This window comes from Pezoporus flaviventris, unplaced genomic scaffold (assembly GCF_033815535.1).
Source record: "Pezoporus flaviventris isolate CSIRO_AGI_PZ_B2104156 unplaced genomic scaffold, CSIRO_AGI_Pfla_v1 ptg000086l, whole genome shotgun sequence".
In the NCBI taxonomy this organism is placed as follows: domain Eukaryota; kingdom Metazoa; phylum Chordata; class Aves; order Psittaciformes; family Psittacidae; genus Pezoporus; species Pezoporus flaviventris.
This window is the reverse complement of record NW_026892634.1, coordinates 403,987-427,348: the sequence shown is the minus strand read 5'-3', so window position 1 is coordinate 427,348 and position 23,362 is coordinate 403,987. Positions and strand designations below refer to the sequence as shown.

The following is a 23,362-nucleotide window of genomic DNA, read 5'->3' as shown; positions in this document are numbered from 1 at the left end:
AAGCCTGCTCCAGCCTGAGCTTCCAGTGGGATCACAGCCTCTTTCGGGCATCTGGTGTGAGGTCCTCCACAGGCTGCAGGTGGAATCTGCTCCATCATGGACTTCCATGGGCTGCAGGGGCACGGTTTGCCTCCCCATGGTCTTCTTCACAGGCTGCAGGGGAATCTCTGCTCTAGCATCTGGAACACCTCCTCCTCTCCTTCTTTGCTGACCTTGGTGTATGCAGTACTGTTTCTCTCACATGTTCACTTCTTTCCACCAGCTACAGTTGTGCACCAGTTTTTCTCCCTTCTGAAATATGTAATTCCAAAGGTGCTACTGCCTTGGCCAGCAGTTGATCTGTCTTGAAGCTGGCTGGCATAGGCTCTATTGGACATGGGGGAAATTGCCAGCACCTTCTCAAAGAAACCATCGCCGTATACACTCTGCTGCCGAATGCTTTCCATGCAAACCCAGTACAGCACATCAAGTTACAGTTCTGAAGTTTTTCATTGGTGATAATTACAATCAAAGGGGTAATAATTTATTTCACATAAACCCTGTGTTCTTAGTGATGAACTATTATGTGTGCAGTCTGCCAGTTCCTAGGGAAGGATCTTCTCAGCTGTTTCTGACAAAACACTTCAGCTACCATAAGGTGGTTGGCAAGTTCTTATATTTCACAGCAGCTCTGATATAAATTAAATGCAGCTTCTGTTTACACAGAATGGTAGTATATAGCTTTTGCCTTCTTCCATCATTATCAGATCAGTGTGACTATTGCTAGGTCAAATGTAAAATACTAGGTCAAATGAAAAAGATTATTTTTTTCAGGTGCAATTCAATCCCATTTGTATCAGCCCACTGAAAAGTTGCATGCATTCTTAAAAGACTTTCAGAATTTAAATTGATACACATATTAGCATGTGGCAATATTACTGCTTTTCTTCAGGCTTTGTACATCATTCGCTTATACTAGAATGTCACCATTGAAATGCAGTTATTTCTTGAGAATTGCTCTTGGAAAGGAAATGATTTATGAGCCATAGGGATAAATGCTTATGATGTTTCACACTCCATTTGGCTGGAAACTTCTAACGTGTAGAAAAGCCAGGATTAAAAAAAAAAAAAAAAGTAAGTAGTACTGGAAAATATTTCATCTGTTAAAGCAACCATTCTAGTTTTACTAATCTGGGTGATCATTTAAGGAGCTAACTGCACCATTTCCCTAAATTTTAGAATTTTAGGTATTCACATACATAATCTCCCAACTGTGAACTGTGAGCTGAATCTATTATGCTGTTTCTTTACTGTTGCTGTGTTTCCTTATGACTGTTCAAGCACCTGTGCTATTTAGACAGGGTTGTGTTGAAACCTTGGGGATGTTCATAAGAGTACTCACATTATGTTTTATGACTTACAAAAAAAAAAGGCATTCTCAAGGGGAAGTGCTGCCAGTCTGTATGTGCAGAATTACATCAAAATCAGAATGAGTCTGTCTGAGATTGAACTGGAAATGGTACTAGTTGTATCTTAATGTTCATACTGAAAAGTGACAGACTTTTTCAGAGACCCTGAGACAGAGTTGGTGGATTTGCAAAGACAATTGTAATGCATTTCTGGGCAAGCTTTATGAAAAATGAAGCGGAATTGGACATTAAATTAGTATATACGTATTTTGTGTCATCCACAAAGCAGGTTTTTATGGTTAACTGATAACACATACAGCCTAGTAAAGGAAACTGCAATTACAGTTCTTACTCTCTGCAGTTTGTTTAGTTATTTGGGACTTTTTTTTAATTTTGATGGCATGTCCTGTCTTTAAAAGATGCATCATCAGTTTCATAGGAAAATGAAGTTATTTGCATTCCTCACTATAGAGAGTAATTAAATATACAGAGATGGAGATCTTGCTAAAAAGGGAAATAAATCAGTAATTAAACTGCACAGATGGAATAGAAATAATTAAAATATATATAAAAATAGGCTTCAAAAGCCAGAAAAAGAAAACCATCTCTCTTAAAATACAATGAAGTACAAAATCAGCTTAACCTGTAATTTTTTTCATAGCTCTTGAACATCTGTGCAAAGCACTTTGCTAGTGTAAGTGTTAAGGGTTTTTTTCTTTTATCAGCAAAGATAATGAGTAGACAGCTATAAACATAATAGACACAGTGCTGAGCCTACAGGTGTAAGCTGGATTGCTTCCATCAAAGGTTAGTCACAGGGATGCTGCAGTTCTGCTTCAAGACTTTATTGGTTCAGGCTTCTGTCTCCCTTTTGCGTCCAGGTGGAGGGTCATAGAAACAGTCACAATCTGTATGATCATTTATCAAGCACAGGTACTGTAGTAATAGGAGTGACAGAAATTTTCTGATAAAGCAGAACGCATCATGTAAACATGCCTAGACTTTTTTGATCAAAGACATTTATTTTCTTTGCTTTATTTGTCTTTTGCTTTAGCGAGTAGAAGGAAAACTTAATTCTGTATAAGAAACCCAAGGCTGTCTCTGTTCTTACACAGAGACTATGGTATTATTTTGTGTATCCTGGACTAATTGTGCTGCTATTAATTATAGGCTTCATAAATCTTCCTAGAAAAGAGCTTTATTTTCTTTGCTTAGAATTTTGCTAGATTTGAACCACTTGGTCTGAAATTTTCTCTGCCATGAACAGCTTTGTTTATGTTTTGTGAAAATATTCCACCAAAGTGCACCAATGCAGTGACTCAGGGTGAAACAGAAACATTCTTGTGTGGCAGGAAGGAGTGTGGAGAGGGACAAGAATGCGCAGGAATCTGGATAGGAAAAGAATAGAGAAATGGAGACTGCACCTGGCAGATAAGCACTGCCAGGACCAAGGCTTTAAGTAGAAAATACACTAGAAATGATCACAGGTATCAAGGGGGACAGATGCAGAAGACACTGTAGGTTTCAGAGCATGCATCTTTTGGAGCCAACAGCAGGAGTTTTCATTTTTACGTTCCTTTTTTGTTCAGCAGTAGCTAAAAGAAGAGTGGATTTTTTTTTTTCTAATTGGCCTTCATTAATTCAAAGGATGATGCCTATGCCAAGGATCTAGGAGACCAAACTTTGAATTATAGCAGCCAAGAGTCAAAACAGCCCTATACTTCACCCAACCTTGAGCCTTTGTGCTTTGAACTCTATCTTCCAGCCCTAGGCTGCAGTGTCTCATACCTTTGATCCTGAACTTTCTTGTGGTGTCAAAAATTGGATAAGAGCAATTATTTATGTCGTATGGATGGGATTGCAAGTACTTATTTTTCATTTTTGTTTCTTGGCAAGGAAGAGGAAAATTACATCCAGAATTTAGTAAAGAGTAGAGCATTGAGGTCTCATACACTCAGACACTGGAGGTCAGGCTTAATTCTATCCTTGTACCAACGCTTTTGAGTTTTCATAAGAGAAAAGGTGTGTAGGGAGACATAATCCCGTTTATTAGCTTTACTAACTGAAAGTGCTCCTTGCTGTGTGTGATGCATCCAAGTTTTGCTTTTTCTTGGAAACCTTGCATGGGAAGGACTTTCAGGAAGGACTTTCAGGAAGGACTTTCAGGAAGGAAATTGCTGAAAATTCAGTAGTTATTATTCTAAATGTATTTTATACGAAACTGAATTTAATGTGAAGGCACATTTCATTATGTTTTAAAATGGACATTTTAAAATTAGGAGTCACTAGTTTGTAGACACCTATCTTGAAAAAGAACTGAGGAACAGTTCATATGCCTACAGTTTCTTTAAGCTGAATGAGAGAAAGAATAAAATTATAAAATGGGAAAAGAGGTTTTTCAATATGATTGAAATATAGAAATGAGTTGATGCAATTTACATGCTTTCTAATTATGTAAATATATAAAGATCCTTTTGGCTACATTGGCGGTTTTTCATTATTGTGTTGTTGAGCTGTTCTATGTCATCAGTGTAGCTATAACTCAGACTGGTACTGATAGAAATACGTTAACATATACCTTGCATAGCTAGGGTAATTAAGTATGAAAAAGCTTAAATCTCAGTTACTAACAGCATTATTTTTCCTTTTACAATTAGATTAAATACAACATGTGTACTTGGTGAAAGAGGTCACTGCAATTCCAAATGGTGCCATATCTGTGTATATAGACCTCTTTTTGATTTCCCAACCTCCTGCTGAGGATATCTGTAAGGAAAATATGTTGATAAATGTTTTAAATATTAAAGAATCCAGATGACACTAAAAAGAACAAAACTGATTTCCAAAGTGAAGATTGTTGAATCTTCTACTTGCTTGCTGAAATCTTTCAGCTTACTGAAATCTTTCAGCAAACAATTGATGACATCAGCATATTCACAGTAGTGGTAGGAAAAATAACCAGTATGTCTCTAATTGTTAGTGCATTTTAGCTGATTAGTAGGAAGTTCCAATACATTATTTCTTTCTTGTATTTGCACATTATAGTATATAGCTTTTCTCAGAAGGCAAATTTTACTTCGGTTTGTAACAGTTACAGGAACAGTTCAACCGATCCTCCTAACCTCTATCTCAGTGTAAATTGTTTGTCAATACTACTTCTGCCTTACCACTTGAATCCCCACATTGCACATCTGTTTTCAGTCACAATATAGGGAAAAAAGAAATTTTGCCATATTTTTGAACAAACTTAATCCTGTTCTCTCTTTCAATAGTCCTTTGTTCTTTTCCCCATTCTGTTCAGTATTTTAAACAAGCTTTGTCTGGTTTTACTCTATAGGAATAGGTAGGCCTGGTTGTAACAGAAATAACAGCTCCCCGCAGGCATACCTCCAAGGAAACAAATGCAGTAAGACTGTTAGGTGGGTTTCAAAGAGTTTTGTAATGCTTTTTCAAGCTAATCATAAAATGAAATTGTGTGAGAAAGAGTTTACGTTACAATATTGTGTCACTATCATTAGTGAAATAGAAGTCTTGGCCGCCTTGACAGAGGAATGATTTTCTTAATATTCAACCCATTAAGATAAATTTAATGTTATCTCAGAGAAATAACCCCAGCTGTCTATAGTTCTGGTCTCATTCTTTCAAGGTGTTATAACATTTTACAGTAAGAGACAGAAGAAAATTAAGCTGAACTATTGCATTCTATTTTGATTTTTACTCTCCTTTTCCTGTTCCCTTCTGCTGTATGTCTTCCATTCAAAACACAAATCAAGACAACCAATGATTTAATAAAAACAAGGACCAACTATTTTCTGAATTATTGAGGTCAATCATATTGGTAAAATCCAATTTTATTTTTTTTTTCCTGAATAGTCCCTATTGCACTTTCCATTTGTCCATTTTTTTTCTTTGTTCTTTTTTCTTCTGAAATCTCAACAGTAAGCATTCCTATAACTATTTTCTGTATATTTGATTATGCTATGACAGATTTGGTATAAAACACAGTGATGTGATATAATGTTATATAATGTTATACAAGACACAGTACATGTAGAACATGAATTTCTTAATGAGATAGTCACCAAGCTGGACTTGCTTTTGTTATCTGTATTAAAATTGCTAGGGTTTATCAGTGAAGAGCCAACGAAAGAGCAGTCTTTTACTACCTGAAGATAAATTAGTTTGAATTCTATGACTTGAATTAGAAAATGCCATTAGGAGGCTAATACCGCTTTTTCATAATATAGATCTTCAATTTTGTATTAAAACCAGAAACATTTTCAACCATAAAGACACAGAAAGCATTATAAAATGGGTTTTAAATTGCTACTCTCTAGTTGGAAGACTGTTTCTTTTTACTAATCAGCAGCACTTCCCAATTCAGAAATCCAGCAGTGGAGTATCTTGTTCAGGATATTTTATAATACTGAGAGGATGAAGACATATCCAGTCCCCATGAAGCATATAACTCAGTAGGCTTAGATTTTGTTTATTTTTAATGTAAGACTAATTCTCAATGATGTTGTAACAATATATGTTAATTAATCTTATATTTTCATCCCCTCCAGTCAGAAAACACAGTTATGCCTGTGGAAAAATATAATGGCCATATAATTACAATTTCCTCTGAGAAAAACATTGTAACAGGCATCCTGCCATACTTATTTAATTGGATGTTTGGCTTAAGGACATTTCATAATTTATCATAAACATTAATGTTAATAAAACCAGCTGGAAGGAAGGTATACTTAATCTCCTTGACTACAGCATGAGAAGTAAAATCTTACTTGAACATCCTGTTTTTTTTTCCCCTTTCTGACAAAGAGAGAAGAGGAAACTAGGTTGACAAGGAGATCAGGCTGTTCACTTGCTCAGCTGCGTAATGACTCAGTGTAGTGAAAGTGTAGGAAAATCAAATAAAAAAATGATAAAATCTGCCCTATTGTTCACACTATCAGAATGCAGACTGCTGAGCAGCTTTTTTCTCAAGGGATTGGAGAAATATTAACAGAAAGTCTTACCGTATTGATTTTGCTTGTTGAGTTTTTTTTTTGAGGGTTCTGACTTTTTGGATGTTCTGCTTGAGTCTTTAATTCGCCAGTGGTAACATCTGGGAAGCCACTTTTAGGCCTACCAGGCCCTAAAATCAGGTTTCAGTCATTCCCAAATTTTGCAGAGGTTGCTATAAATTCTATGTTTAATTTCATTATAAAAAGAAAATGTTTAATTTCATTATAAAAAGAAAATGTTTAATCAGCAGAGACAGAAGAGAGACTTGTTCCATACTAGGTAGGTCTGCTGATGCTTCTGTTTTCTTACTTAATGTGAGAGTTGAAAAGGGACTTTGCAATATATTTAAGTGTCCCCCAAGATGTGCTTATCAACTTAAAAAAGAAATAATCTTCTTTCCCCAGTCTACATTTATTGGTTTGTTATCCAGAGGTATTCAAAATCCTCTCTTCATTAATTTAATGTAATATGATATATGTGAAGGTGGTCAAGTTCTTATTTTTTACTAAATACATTTCTCTGTGAAGAGTTATTCATATTGCATTTTCTAGGCTTGATCTTTGCAGTGAGCTCATGCTGAGAGCTTGCAATGGACCATTATTGAGCTACCAAATTGCTTTTGCCCCGAATCAGCAAGGGTTCTCACTTCTCTTGTCCCTTATAATGTTGTCTTGGATGTTCTTATTATCTGTATCTTTAATCCCTTTAGCTTCATGCTAACTTCAGAGCCTCAAAAATGTTAAGAAGCCTTGGCTCCCTTAGGTACTTTATCACACACAGACTTGTTACTTCTCTCCATTTTACATCTGCTGATTTTCTATTTCTTTGTCCTAGCAAAAAAGACATCTGATTTCTGCTATCTGTTATTTGTAAATCAGTCCTGTGTTATTGTAGCTGTATGAATATATGTTTCCTTTGTAAAGTTGATATTCCTAGCATAAGAAAAATCTGGCTAGAGGCAGGTTTTATTGTGATTTATCTTTGTGGCTCTGCTCCCAGTGCCAACCTCAGACACCTGCCTCTGCCTCAGAAGGACGGACCCTGCACCCAGACAGGCAAAGCCTCTGCATAATGGGAATACAAAGCACCACTACTAGTTGAGTGAGGAAAGAGGGGAACCTAATTACCTGTGCAGAAAAAGGCCCTGTAAATCTCCTTTCTCTTGGTGACATTGTGTCACATATCACTGAACACTATATTTACACTTGCATCCCGAAAGGTTACCCTAAAAGTAAAAAAAAAAAAAAAAAAAAAACTTCTGGACAAAGCAGACAAACCCTGTAAGGTGGCCAAAGACAAGTAGAAGAAGAAAGATTTGCTCCCTCTTACCTCATGCGGATAGGGAGATTTGGCACCATGAGGCATTGCTCACTGGCTTGCTGTAATGATAATATTTATGCCTGTTTTTCAATTGTATGAGATTATTAGTCAACAGTATTTCCTATTCTGGGCAGCCCTTTGTCATAGCTCCGTCTTCCAAACCATGTCCATATAAATTCATATAAATAAAGGCATGGCTGAGTGCTTTAACACACTTTAGTGCTTGTGTTATCTGTCATTTGTCTGTTAAGCCTAGATATACTGGAATCATATGAAGTGGGGTGACATTTGTGCTGTCATATAGAATCACAGAATGGTTTGAAAGGGACCTTAAATATAATCTAGTTCCAACCTCTGTGCCATGGGCAGGGATGCTTCCCAATAGACCAGGTTTGATCAAAGCTCCATCCAGCCTAGCTTTGATCATTTCCAGGGATGGGACAGCCACAGCTTCTCTGGGCAACCTGTTCCAGTGTCTCACCACCCTTACAGTGAAGTACTTCTTCCTAATTTCTAATCTAAATCTGCCTTCTTCAGGATTAAAGCCATCAGCCCTCATCCTATCAGTACTTGCTCTTACAGAAGACCCTCTCCGGATTTCTTGTAGCCCCCCTTTAGGTACTGCAAACAGCTGTAAGGTCTCACTGGAGCCTTCTCTTCTCCCAGATAAACAAGCCCAGCTCTCTCAGCCTGTCTTCATACAGGAGGTACTCCAGCCCTCTGATCATCTTCATGGCCCTCCTCTGGACTCACTTGAGCAAGTCCACATCCTTCTTATGCTGGGAGCCCCAGAGCTGAATGCAGCATTCAAAGTGGGGTCTCACAAGGGTGTAGATAGGTAGAATCACCTCCCTCATGCTCCTCTTGATACAGCCAAGGATACTGTTGGCTTTCTGGGCTGCAAGTGCACACTGCCAGCTCATGTTCCTCTTCTTGCCAACCAACATCTCCAAGTCCTTCTCCTCGGGGCTGCTCTCAATTCAGTCTCTGTCCAGCCTGTATTTGTTCTTGGGATTGCCCTGATCCAGGTGTAGGACCTTACACTTGCACTTGTTGAACTTCATGAAGTTTGCACAGGCACACCTCTCAAGCCTGTCAAGGTCCTTCTGAGTGCATATCTTCCCTCCAGCATGTCAATCACACCACTCAGCTTGATGTCACAGTGTGCTCAATCCCACTGAATATGTCACTGATAAAGATGTTAAACAACACTGGTCCTCAGCATCAACCTCTGAAAGCATCAACCATCAACAGCACCAACCTCTGAAAAACACCACTCATCACTGATTTCCTCTTGGACGTTGAGCCATTGACCACAACTTTTTGAGTGTAATCATCCAACCTATTCCTTATCCATGGTGTGGTCCATGTGTCATGTCCATGCCTTTTCAATTTAGAGACAAGGATGTCAAGCAGAATAGTATTAAACACTCTGCACAAGCTCACATAGATTATGTCAGTTGCTTTTCCTTATCCATCAGTGTTGTAACCCTGTTGTAGAAGGCCACCACATTTCGTGGTACAATTTACCTTTAGTGAAGCCATGTTGGCTGTCACCAATCGCATCCTTATTTTCAATGTGCCTAAGCATACTTTACAGAAGGATCTGCTTCATAATCATGCCAGGTACTGAGGTGAGTCTGACTGCTGAGAAAGTCAGCGCTCTGCTACCAGTGCTGTTTTTATATTAACAATATGTTCTTCCTTGTGATTTTTAGTAACACGCAAGCTCTGATTTGTCTATTTAGTCTGCAAATTTCTGTCATCCTTTATCTCTTTTGATATCTTGGATTTTGTCAGTATGTTGCATCCATTACCATAAAACAGAAATCCAAACCTGGCCTGAGCTTGGAGCAAGGAAACCAGTCAGATAAGATGTCCAAAAGGCTTCCAGGCAACTTTTTAGGTCAAAGTTTTCTTCCCCTAGAACCATGTTTATATTGTCCTTTTATGCTAGTTATTTTTACAAACATGTGGTAGCCCTATCTCACATCGTTGCCTCTATCCTTAGACCAGCACTGCATAAAAGTTTGAAATGAGTTCTTGTCTGCTGCTTCCTGCTGAGTGCAATTTAACATGGCTGCTCCAGATTTTATTCTTAGTCTCCATCTTTAAAGATATAACCAAGTATTACTCCTATTCTAAGCTTCCAAGTATTTCAGTTACATATGTCTCTTTACTTTGTGTGGGAAGTCTATCCAAATGAGGCTAATGGACTGGGGATTCAAAATACTTTAATATTTTGTGAAGAACTGCTGATTGTGAATAAACAAAGACATTTGGGGCCAAATGTTTTCCTGCACTGTTTTTGTTGTGTTTGGGCATTAATGTGTAATGTAAACAAATGTGTAATATATTCAGACAGTTGATTTGTTTGATTGATGATGAACCTAAACACAGAATTCATGGATACTTAATGGAAGTCATAATGCTGTACTTCATGCATCATTTCAGCATTATCTGATACTTCTGGAATATAAATCTGAACTTAATTGGTTATGCAAGCAATTATTGGATTTTCTTCTAATAATTAAAGTGTTCAAAAGCTTCTTTAAAGGGTAAAATGAGCAGTTTTCTCAAGTGTATTTGTAGAAGAATAATAACTTATTAAGATTAAAGAAAATAAAATTGTAATTGGTGAATGGCAAAAAGGAAACAATCTACATTACTCTTGTGCCGCATGGGAAATAAAGTTTTAGATGCATAATTATGGATTGTGTTGAAACACGGATAGAGTTATGGAGGGTTTTTTTCAGCCTATCACATTTTTTCCTGAGGACCTCAATGATTTTTTTAAACATCTTTTCTCATTTCAGTGCTTGATTTATTTTCTTATTACTAATCTGATTTACTATTCTGAGTTATGAATATTTTCAGATACAAAAACACTTTATACTGAAGAGAAAATACCTCTAGTAATAATCAGACTAGCAACAGCGATGGCAAATGCAACATTCTGTTATATTTCTTCTTTTGCAAATCTTTTAAGTTTGTTCAGATATCTGAACAAACTGTGTATTGAGAAACTCACCAACCTCCCTTCTGTTTGCTTCCAGTCTGCAGAGGATAACAAACTGTAATCTCCTGGCATTTCAGCCACGGCCCAGCAGTCCCAGGCTCCTTTAGGGCTGATTTGTCTAGCAGTCCCTCAGTATTAGAAAAGCTGTCTTTTTTCATGAGCATAGTGCTTATTTCTCATGGTTCGCTGTAGATAAATTCCCTAATTCCATCTGTATGAGCATTCCTGTTATGGCTTAACTTCCCAGTGGGAGGAGATTGGTGTGGGCAAAACTTAAGTTGCAGTGTTGTTAGGAACATACCATTAGTATTCATCTATTGACATAAAGAATACACATTTTCTGGCAAAGCAAGCCCTATGTGCAGTTCTCTGCCTTGTTGTCTTTGTTGTTCAGAAGCATTTTATTGGCAGAGATCTGCATTCTCCTGTGTGGGGCAAGGTATGTTTTCTGATCAAGAAATTCCTTCCAGTACACCAGGCTTTCCTAGATCTAGCTTGGTCATGGAAGTGAATTAGTCCTCACTACTCCCCAGAATAGACTGACATCCCATCCTTGTCTTCTTGTGATGCTTTATCTTTTAACTTTGGTTTTGACTTTTTAAAATACCTCTTTCTTACTAGCTTCTATTTCAAAGACCTTTACCAAACTGATTTTGCTGCTCAGGTGATACTTTAACAGCTCTACTTTGACCCATAAATAAGTATTGAGTATTCAGTGTTAAGCTGACTATTCTTATTTGCTATTTATCTGATAGATGTGTACACAGTCTTGTTAGCAAAAGAAATATCGTATTCTTCTTATGTTATACAGCCCTTTTCATTGTATTAGAGAAAATAGGATAAATGAACAAAGGAAGTAAAATCTCTTTAAAGCTAAGTTACTCCAGAAAATTTGAATCATTCTATATGTTTGACTGCATATGTGCTGTATAACATAGATCATGTATTAACAAGTTAAAAATACTATGAACTGTCAGTGTTTCCAGTCTCTGAAAGCTTATATTTTTGCAAAAGGCTTTTGGAGGATTCTAGGTGCAAATTCCCTAATATTGATAGTACTTTAGAAATTCCTGCCACATGTTCTTCTTCAAATTCTTTAATATCAGAATACTTATTAATATAGAATTCTAGGGTCATAGAAAAAATTAAAGGAACCTTGGAAATCACCTGGTCCAGACTCTTGCTCTTCAAGTAGGATCAGTTTCAGAGTTGAAAGGCAAAGTTGCATGAAGTTGCACCATATTAGTATTACTCAGCAAGCTCCCAAAACTTTTTCTTTGCAAAAAAATGAGTGTTTAAGGGTGATAGAATGATGGTGGTAGAATGCCTGCTGCTGTGCAAAGGCAGTTTATATTAATTATCTGTTAGTAAGTAACTATGATGTTAAGCTTAAAGGGAGAACTCTTTTGGTACACGGCTTGTATAGATAAATCTTCTAGTTAAAATAAAGATGCTCCTAATATTTGTTTTAATATTTATGGAAATTGAAGTGCAGTTTCCAAATAACTGTGGACTTTGGGGAGCATAGGGCTTTTTGTATTTTCTGTCTTTTGTATCAAAATAGATTCTCCAGAGCATTAGGTAAAACTGAGGGTAAAAAGCAATAAAAACATCTTTAAAAATATTTTTTGCTTTCATTTTAGCCTCAAATTTTTAGCTTCAAACAGTAATATCTAAAACAGTAAAGAGTTCTAAAACAAAAACAAGATGAGGAAAAACCTTCTGTCTCCCAGTAATTGACTGAACTGATACACAATACCTCAGAGCGTTTCACTTTTGGGGGCTATAATGATAAATATACTATGAATATTAAATTAAAATAATTGCTTTAACTTAGAATTTTTCATTTAGCCAGAAACGTGACCAAGTAGCGACGCAGAGAAGCATTTCTACATAGATAAAATTTACTTCAGCACTTAGATCTCAGGGTTTGTAGACTTGAAGCTTGATATAATTCTTTTTTTCCAGATTAATCAGATATGACAATGGCTTTTTTCCTGGTGTTTTCTTCAGAATTTGAATTGTTGAATTACTTCAAAAGTAAGGATACTTATGACTGAATCAGTTAAGGAAGACCTCTCAAGCTACTACAGACCAATGTGCAATGTACATTTTCTATCCTGGATAAGACGTTAAGCAAGGTACAGGCATGCAGATACTTCAGTTACATTTATTTTCCAGTGGAATTCGTAAATGCCAGGGAGCCTGTTGTGTCAGACTGGTTTTGGTTGGAGAGATGCTCATCTCCCAGTGAGGATGATTATGCCTTATAAAATAACCGCCACAGTATAAGGATTTTTCATGAGCAAGGAGCCTCATACTGTTTATAGTGTTGTTACTGGGGTGGGAGCATAAGGAGAGCTACTTTCTCTTGCTGTATAAAATTATTCTCTCCCACTGTGTTAGTCAGAGTACTTGAAGCATAAAGGCTATAGAAACATTAACTTTTTGTACTGCTTCATAAAACTGAGGTAAAGAAAATCTCCCCATTCTTCATTCAGTGGTAGAGGTTTCATGCATTGCATGTGGCAGGATTGTGAGTGGGGGGTGTTACTTTCTCACGTCAGGCTCTGTGACAGGAGTGGAGATCATGTGCTGAGACTCTGTCCTTGTATTAGTCTTTACAATAGGAATGAAGTTATTGTGTGAAGCACAGCCAGGCAGCACAGCCTCAGGTCCATTACGGAATGTTAATTCCCTGGCCCCAGTCGTGGTTGGTTACCATGAAACAGGGATGGATAGATGGATGGACAGAGGCTTGCAAACACATCATACAAGTATGTTGGTCTCTACAAGTGATGAACAGAAAGGATGCAATACAGCTGTTTTTGAGGGGAGTAGCTCTAGCCATCTATCTGTGAAATGCCGTCCTGTGCACCTTCGTATACAGCCATAGCAATGCTGTGTGGTGTAACACAGTGAAAAGCTTCAGCCTGCTTCTCATTGCATAGTTTCTGGTCCTGACAGATCTTTTTTGCCTTGATTTGGTCCCACATATTTGATAAAGATGCAGGTTCAGAATTGTGTGAAATTGCCTGATGTGTCTTTCAGAAATATTCTGACTGATGCAAAACAAAATCTTGTTTTCCTTTTCTGTGGAGGATTCATATTGATGTTTCATAATCTCTCCATTTAACCTTCCGTCTATTAACATTCTTTTGGTTTCCTTACTTGTCAGTCACTTCCAGTGTAAAAAGTCGTCATTCCTAAGATTTTTTTGTCATCTACCTCTTAAAATCACAGGTGCAGGGTTATGTGCACTGTGTTATTATAACAGCTGAATTTCTGCAGGATTGCTTCTCCAAGTTCTCTGGCTCTTCCTGTTTGGTCTCCTCTTTTCTCTTCATGATTTCCTCAACTTTGTGTCACAAGCACTGTCCAAGACTTTGTGCCAGTGTCACTAGGTGTGATATTGTTCCTCAGAAACTTCTGTAATGACTTCCCTCCAGACTGACAGTTGCCCACTTAAGAATAGCTGGTTATTGCTTCTATGTTACCCAGTTCATATGTATTTAGTAATTCTGGTCTTAGTCCTTATCTGCTCTAGGCTGAAAGATTTTCTTACAGCGCCATAGCAAATGACTTGTTGAAATCCATTTTCTTGTCCAGAAGCTTAAGACCACCCATAGGTTAGCGTTGCATTATAATACATATTATTATATATAATTTTTTTTTTTTAACTTATCCTTCAATCAGGGTAATCATCTTGCTGCTCTTCAGCCAAACAGTAGCATCTCAAACTCAGTAGATTTTTACATGTGTTCTTCATATGCATGAAATGCCCTTTGTAGTCTCTGGAAATAGTGAATAGATCTTAATCTTCAGGAGAGCTGACCTCTAAGACCAGGAATAGTTCCTATTCATTTTATTTCTAAATTTATTAGAAATCCAGTTTAGGTAAAATTGTCAACAATTTAGATTTAGAATCACAGAATCATGGAATCATAGAATAGTTATGTTGGAAAGGACCTTTCAACCCTAACTAACCCAAAAGATCATCAAGTTCCAAACCCCCTGCCATGGGCAGGGACACCTCACGCTAAACCATGTCACCCAAGGCTCTGTCCAGCCCAGCCTTGAACACCACCAGGGATGGAGCATTCACAACTTCCTTGGGCAATCCATTCCAGTGCCTCACCACCCTCACAGTAAAGAATTTCTTCATTATATCTAATCTGAACTTCCCCTGTTTAAGTTTGAACCCGTTACCCCTTGTCCTGTCACTACAGTCCCTAATGAAGAGTCCCACCCCAACATCCTTATAGCTCCCCTTCAGATACTTGCAAGGCTGCTCCACACAGCCTTCTCTTCTCCAGGCTGAACAGCCCCAACGTTCTCAGCCTATCTTCATACTGGAGGTGCTCCAAACCCTGATCATCCTCATGGCTCTCCCTGGACTTCTTCCAACACTTCCATGTCCTTTTTTGTTGAGGACACCAGAACTGTACACAATACTGCAAGTGAGGTCTCAGGAGAGCAGAGTAGAGGGGCAGGATCACCTCCTTTGAGTTGTTGGTCACACTTCTTTTGATGCAGCCCAGGATACGGTTGGCTTTCTGGGCTGTGAGCGCACACTGCCGGCTCGTGTTAAGTTTCTCATTGACCAATTTAGGAAGAATTAGGGAATGATTAAATTTCATGCCATCTCTGTTAAATGGGGTGAATTGTTTTTAAACAATGCTCAAAGAAAAAATGTGTAAGTTTAAAATGCACCATTTGCATTCAGTCTTTTAAGATGTGGTAGTCTTGCAATAATAAAGTAGGTTGGTTTGTGCTCTTGTGTATATTATAATAAGAATATTCCTTTTTATTGCATCAGTAAATCACAGAGATTTCAATGATTTCAGAGTTTGCAATGCAAATTACATCGTGCTTACGTATTAGCTATTGCATTTGTCTGCCATGATAATAAAGCATTGCCTTTATTCTAATTTGTTTCTTCTATTTTTTTTTTTTTATTCCTGCTTGCAGTTTACAGTTCCTCAGAGCACCATTAGATTGTTCACATTTCTTGCCAACTTCTAGTTTCACGTGGAGTGAAAAGAGGCAAGCAGAAGTCCTTGCCAACTCTTACATTAGTTGTGCTATAGTAATTCTACAGAAGATAGCAAACTCTTCAGGAAAGTCATGAAGTCACGTGACATGAAAAAATAAATTGTTGTGCCTTTATGTATTATGTTGAATTGAAGACAACTTCTCCTATTTACTGCTTTTAGTGAACATGAAGTTGTTGTATTGTGTCGCTATAAATGTTCATTTGACAAAATACCCTCTCTCTGCAGTAATTGGTAGAAGAAGCTGAGGCAGGGGTGTAAGACAAGACATATTGTGTTATAGCCTCAGCTGGGGCTTTAGGTTCTGCAGTAGAGAAGTGTTGTGGAGAAAGTATACCTTTTTATTTAATATAGAAATGATGTGAATCACCCGCTAAGCTGTTGGCTCACTCTTTGAAGCTGTGCAGAATTTTGCCATCAGGAGGTTGCTGTGCCAGTAAGTTCTGGGGCTGAGCTACATACTTCATTTCTGGTTTTGAATCTTGAGAGCATTGTTGTGTGTGTCATAGTTCTTCCTGTGAGAAGAGATGGTAGCTATTCCTATGCATTTCCCTTATGGTGCTACTGACTTCATAGATCTCAGGATTAGCCCTTTTTGGTTTACTCCCTTCCTCCCTAGTCATCTAATGATCTACATGTGCCATCATCTGGTGGCCTTAGTGCCTCTCTATTTACATGTTATTAACTTCAGATGGAACATCAGGATATTGACAAAGTGCCTGCCCACATCTTTCAAGTTGCAGGTGCACTAAGAACAGAATCATATAATGGTGTTTCAGGTTCACTCTAGAGTTGTGCTCATACTATTTGTTTTTCATTTCGTCACTACTGAACATCAAAATGACATTTGCGCAAAACTGCCTACTGTGTGACAGGGTTCTCTTTCCAAAGTTCTGACAGATTAGACACAGTCTGACATTCCTCAGGTATAATTAGGAATGCCTTTTTAACATGTACTTTGCATTTATCTATGCAAAATTTAATCTGCCATTTTATTAACTTGCCATTCAAAAAAACGTTGAGAACTTTTGCAGACTGAATAATTCTAGTTTATATTCGTTAATCTTGCCACCTTGCAAATCACCTCCTTTTCCGGATAACTTATGAATGCATTGACCAGTTCATGCCCTTGCACAGGTCCATTCTCCAAGAAAGAAACTTAATCATCTTGCCCTTTGCCTCCTAAGCTTGATCACCTTGTTTAGAAATTTCAAAGTTGGATCACATTGAACTGCTTTAATCTAGATTTTAATCATCTGAGTTGCAAAAAGACATTTTTATCATTCAGTATTGAAAATAAATTTCTGTGGCATCAAGATTAAAACCTATCTTCAGGATTAGTTTGTCATGTCAGTGTCATATTTGTTTTGAACTGCTTTCTCTGTATTGAAATCTATTAGAAGTATTCAGTAACATCATTTAAAATGGATTAGTGTGGGTTTGTATATGTGTGATAATATTGTATTACTGAGTTGATTCAATTTTTTTTTCATTGCTGTTTTAATCTGTTGTTGGTTATCAAACGCAAAATCATTAGTATAATGGAGTACCTCTTGCTATGATTTCAGTGGAGCATATCTAATAAACTGAGGCATCTGAAATTAGAATGTAATAAAAATGTAGTATTTATGTTAATAGAATGTTCCTGTTAAATGAGTGCTCCTAATTAATCTGCTGTGAATCTGGGTTTGTAATAAGACAAGGGTTACTGAAGAATTTCCACAATCAGAGAGCAGAATTTAGTTTACAGTGTGTCCTGATTTCAGCTGTAATAGTTATTCTTTTTTCCTTCCTTGGTGCAGTGCTGTGCTTAGATTTTAGTCTGAGAACAATGCTGGTAACAGAGCAATGTTTTAGTTGTTGCTCAGTAGCACTTACCCTGACTTTTCAGTGTCTCATGCTCTGCCAGTGAGGAGGGGCACAAGCCAGGAGGAAGCAGAGACAGGACACCTGACCCAAACTAGCCAGAGGGGTATTCCATACCACATCATGGCATACCCAGTATGTAAACTGGGAGGAGTTACACAGGAGGGACCATTCACTGCTCAGGTCAGGCTGGTACTGGACAGCAGGTGGTGAGCAATTGTGTTGTGCATCACTTGTGTTCATTGTTTGTTTTGTTTTTTTTTTCATTTTCCATTTTGGTTTTATATTCTCCCCCTTGTTATTTCCCTTATCATTTTTATTAGTATATTGTACGTTAGTTATTAAACCCGTGGGGTTTACATTCTTTTGATTCTTCTCCCCATTCTGCCTAGGGGAGAGAAGCGGGGATGTGGGGAGTGAGCAGGTACCTGCTTCCATGGTACTGAGTACTGCCTGGGTTTAAACCATGACACAGTGGTAGTTTGTCATCTGTTAAAAATCTTTTAGATAAAATACATTATATAAATTTACAGTGAAAATTCAGGTACTGTAAGTTAAATGTGCATTGTGGTTTAAGTCCAGCTGGCAACTAAGCCCCACACAGCCACTCTCTTACTCTCTCCAGTGGATGGGAGAGAGAATCATAAAGGTAAAAGTAGGAAAACTCACAGGTTGAGATAAAGACAGGTTAATAGGTAAACTAAAAGTTGTGCGCACAAGTACAGCAAAACAAGGAGTTCATTTGTGTTGTCAGGCAGGTGTTCAACCATCTCCACGAAAGCAGGGCTCTTTCATGCATAACAGTTATCTGAGAAAACAAGCACCATCACTCCAGATGTTCCCCCTTCCTTCTTCATCCCCCATCTTTACATGCTAAGCATGACATCATATGATATGGAACATCCCTTTGGTCAGTTGGGATCAGCCCTACTCACTGGTGGGGTGGTGTGAGAAGCAGAAAAGGTCTACACTCTGTGTAAGCACTGCCTAGCAGTAACAAAAGCATCCCTGGGTTATCAACACTGTTTTCAGTACAAATCCAAAACATATTTCCATATTAGCTACTATGAAGAAAATGAAGTCTACCCCAGCCAAAACTATCACAATCTGATAATGTTTATTTCAGTTATACTCAAATACAATCCTTTATTGTGGATGAAGAAAAACTCAAGTGATTCCTTATGATTAGAGGACTTAGGAAAGTGTGAAGTGTCCGGGTTTGTGGGAAAGAATACTGGTACCATTCAGCAGCCAAACAGCCTCCCCTTCTTGCTTTTGTTTCCAGCATTATACATTTTCTTTTTCTTTATTTTGCTATAAGAGATTTTAATGTGAAATTCTAAACATGAAAAGCATGGATTCAACTTGTTTCCAGAAAAAGTGGATAATACAAAAGCACCGTCTTCTTGCAAAGCGCACAGTAGACAGCTTTAAATAAAAGTGACCAGGAAGGGAGTGCTACTTTTAACTGGAGAGAAGGAAACCTCACCTGATCAGCTGATTTTTTTTTCATTATTCAGAATTTAAATTGTATGGGAAGGAGCAAAAATTATTCTTCCAAAGAGCAAATACCCTCATCCAGCCCTTTCCCAGGCACTTTTCTCTACTTTAGTCCCTAATCTATAAACTGCCTGTCCTGCCAGTGTCCATCTCTTGCCTCAAGGAAGCCATATTTCAATTTTGCCACTGCTGAATAAACGCTGACTCAGTACTGATAGTGTTAGTTCCTATTTGTTATGATAGCAAAGAAATAGTCCAAATCCTCTTGTCCCTGAGCTGAATGTTTTGAGTTTAAGACGTTGTATTATCAGACCTCACCTCTCTTGATTTCCCCAATGTATAAAAGACAAAGTTCAATACCTATCTCAAAATATGATTCACTATTTAGAAGGTACTACAATTGCTAATTTGACAGAAGTAGAATGTCTTCTCTTGCCACAGAAATACATTGGAAATTACTGAGGGTGTTACACTAGTATGATCTATAGCTTAAATGGCATACTCTACTAAATGTATCCCTGCCAATACACATATTTCACTTTTTGTATTTCAGCAACTGAATTATTTGTCCACACGGGAAAAAAAATTATTCCTGTTGAAATGAAGTCCATTCAGGTTTTTTTTCAGTAATATATTAATATTAATTCATATTTAATATGCATGTGTGTCTGTAGGATATGCAAACAACTTTGTGTTCAACAGACATAAATCCAAGTTTCTCTTAAAAAACATTACCAGTGTTGCTAACTCTTCAGTAAGGTTCTGTGCTACAGATGCCTTAAAGATGTAAGAGCTTAGATGCAGGTGAAGACTTAGTGTTTCATGCATAGCAGCATTCAGCCTGCACATAGGAACTCAAAAATACTACCTGTAGACCTTTAGGTAAATGTTCCCTTTGGGTTTGCAGTTAGATGAGGTAAAGATAAAGCCAAGATATCTTCCCTTTCCTGTAGTTAAGGGAACAGCATTTGCTTACTGTGGACAGTACCGAAACTGAGGCCAAAACAATGTAAATAATTCCTACTGAATACTTTGAAGTTCTGTGCTTAGAACAACCATGATCTATAAGAATTGATAATGATCAATAGTGCCAGTGTAGGTCCTTTTATGGGTAAAAGCACTTTCACATTCTTTCTCTCCTTCTCTCTCTCTATTTAGATGCAGCAGTTATTCCATGAAAACTATGAACACAACCGCAAGGGTTACATTCAAGATCTTCACAACAGCAAGATTCACACAGCCATAACACTTCATCCAAACAAAAGACCAGCCTACCAATACAGGCTGCACAATTACATACTGAGTCGTAAAATTTCTGAGCTGCGCTATCGGACCATCCAGCTCCATAGAGAAAGTGCCCTGATGAGCAAGCTCAGTAACAGTGAAGTAAATAAGGAAGATCGGCAACTGGGGGTGGTGCCATCTTTTAATCATTTCCAGCCACGTGAAAGGAATGAAGTCATCGAGTGGGAGTTCCTGACAGGAAAGTTTCTTTACGCAATGGTAGAGAACCAGCCACCCCGTCAGAGCCTTAGCAGTGCGCTGCGGGCTGCGCTAGATGACACCGTGATGCAAGTCATGGAAATGATAAATGAGAACTCTAGGACTAGAGGAAGGCTCATTGATTTCAAAGAAATACAGTATGGCTACCGCAGGGTTAATCCTCTGCGTGGAGTGGAATACATCCTGGATTTACTGCTTTTGTACAAAAGGCACAAAGGAAGGAAAGTTACTGTTCCGGTGCGACGCCATGCTTATCTTCAGCAATTGTTTAGCAAACCTTTCTTCAAAGAAGCAGAGGAGTTGGATGTAAGCCTGCTGGAGAATACCAACACTGACACTCAATCTTTTGCTTTTCTTTCAAATTCTTTGAAGATTTTTTCCTCATCATTGCAAGGCACCAAAAATGTTGGAGGACGCAGTGACAAGAAAATTCATATTCTTGTCCCTCTCACAGGAAGATTTGACATCTTCTCAAGATTTATGGATAACTTTGAGAAGACATGTCTCATTCCCAGGGAGAATGTGAAGTTGGCAATTATTCTTTTCAGTTCTGAGTCAGGCCAAGACTCCAGCAAACACATAGAGCTAATGAAAGAATACAGCATGAAGTATCCTAAGGCGGATATGACCCTGATTCCAATGGCAGGAAAGTTTTCTAGAGGTTTAGGTCTCGAAATGGCCTCAGCTCAATTTGACAATGGCACTTTACTGCTGTTCTGTGATGTTGATCTGGTATTCACACCAGACTTCCTCCAGCGATGCAGAGATAACACTATTCAGGGAGAACAGGTTTACTACCCTATCATCTTTAGCCAATATGATCCAAAAATAATATATGAAGGCAACCCTCCAGCTGACAGTAGTTTTGTTTTCACAAAAAGAAGCGGATTTTGGAGAGAGTATGGATTTGGAATTACCTGTATTTACAAAAGTGATCTACTTACTGCTGGTGGATTTGATACCTCAATTCAAGGCTGGGGACTTGAGGATGTAGACCTCTTTACTAAAGTGATAACATCTGGCTTGAAGGCTTTCAGAAGTCAAGAAGTAGGAGTCGTCCATATTTTTCATCCAGTTCAGTGTGACCCCAGTTTAGAGCCAAAACAATATAAAATGTGCTTAGGGTCCAAAGCAAGTACTTTTGCCTCTACCATGCAGCTTGCTGAACTCTGGCTACAGAAACATTTAGGTGTCAGGTACAATCAGACTCTCTCCTGACATCCTAGCCTATTTGGCCTTTTTAGGGGAGTTTACCTCATTATCATTATTATTATTTGATTGGTGTTGTAGTTTTAAACTCCCGTCTCGTTGTCTTCCAAAGACTATTGACCTCAAACACGATGAGTCTGCTGTTCACTGTTTCTTATACCTACTGAACTGGTAAGGTGAACTCCTTCATGTTTCCTTTATTTGAAATTCAGTCAAGTCACAGAAATCATATGAACACATCCATCACAAGAGACTGCATCAGAAGAATATTCTCTTTCAGCTTGAGATGCAGTACCATCTTTGTTGCATTTTACAGATTTGATGCGATAAAAATATTTACTTGTGAAGGTACCACAAAAGTGCTTTATGCTTCTTCTGGGGATGGAACTCAATAAGATAAACTTGAGTTTTATAATTTATATGAGGACTCATATGTATAAACACTACTTCATCTTTAGAATTTTTAAAGTAAATGGATAACTATGATTGTACCTTTATTTTTAAAACAAAAAAAAAAGAAAAGCTGAGGAGCTACTTGTGAGTGCAACTGGTACTGGCTACCAAGGTCCTTAAATGTCTTCCTATAATAATAAACTCCTCATTGTTGTTCACTCTAAGTATAAATTAGCTTTATTTTCATGAGGAGCAGGACTTAATCAAATGCTTATATACATATTAGAAGATTTGTGAACCTACATCCTTCATTTGCAGGCAAGAAGAAACTATGACAACATGGTCATGATAAAGTGCCGGCATACAGTATACTTTTTTGGAAACACATAGTATAAGTTGCTTTTTCTCTTTTTAGAATGAGTCTCTAACACATAATTTTCTTTTACATTCCCTTCAAAAAGCTGCACTTGATACAGAGTGTTAGAAGTTAAAGCTGTTATCTTTTTTTTTATTATTATTTTTATGGTTTTAATGAATATTGGTACTTGGTAGCAATCTGTTGTTAAAATAATGGTGGAATAATTATTTAAGTTGCAAAATTTACTATTGCTGGTCAAAGTTCCTTCCCAATATATTTATATTATTGAGGTTGTAAGACTGTGTTAAGATTTATCTCTCTGGACAGCCTGAAGTTGTCATATTGTGGATTCATGGAGTAAAGCCTTTAAAATGATACCAACAGAAGAAATAAAAAAATCAATTTCTGTATTTTAGATAAGTGTTTATATAGGGGTATATATGTGAAAATGTGTGTGTGTGCGTGTGTGTATATCCCTATATATATAGATACATAGAGAGAGTAATTTAAAAGTATGTTCCTCTTTTCAGTTCAGGCAGCATTTTTTTTTTTTTTTGCAACTGTCATTATTTTTGCCACGTACTTGGCACTTTTTATGTTATAATGTGGTAAGAGCTTAAAGGTGTCCAAGAAACCATCAGAATTCAGCCAAACTAAATACAGCAAGTACATCTAATAGCCTCAGTACCCTTGATTTTAAACTATATTTCAAATAGAGGTGGCTGGGCAAGGAAAAGTAAAC

At 37.5% G+C, this 23,362-nt stretch overlaps 1 protein-coding gene across 1 annotated transcript in view; it reads left to right on the top strand.

Annotated features, from left to right (window-relative positions):
* Window positions 1-23,030, top strand: part of CHSY3 (chondroitin sulfate synthase 3) — a 146,890-nt gene extending 123,860 nt beyond the window's left edge. Inside the window, exon 3 of the mRNA XM_061475631.1 lies at window positions 20,316-23,030. Within this exon, the coding sequence (XP_061331615.1) occupies window positions 20,316-21,878 (1,563 nt within the window). The 3' untranslated portion in view covers window positions 21,879-23,030. The remainder of the gene's footprint in view (window positions 1-20,315) is intronic.
* Window positions 23,031-23,362: the final 332 nt, after the last annotated feature.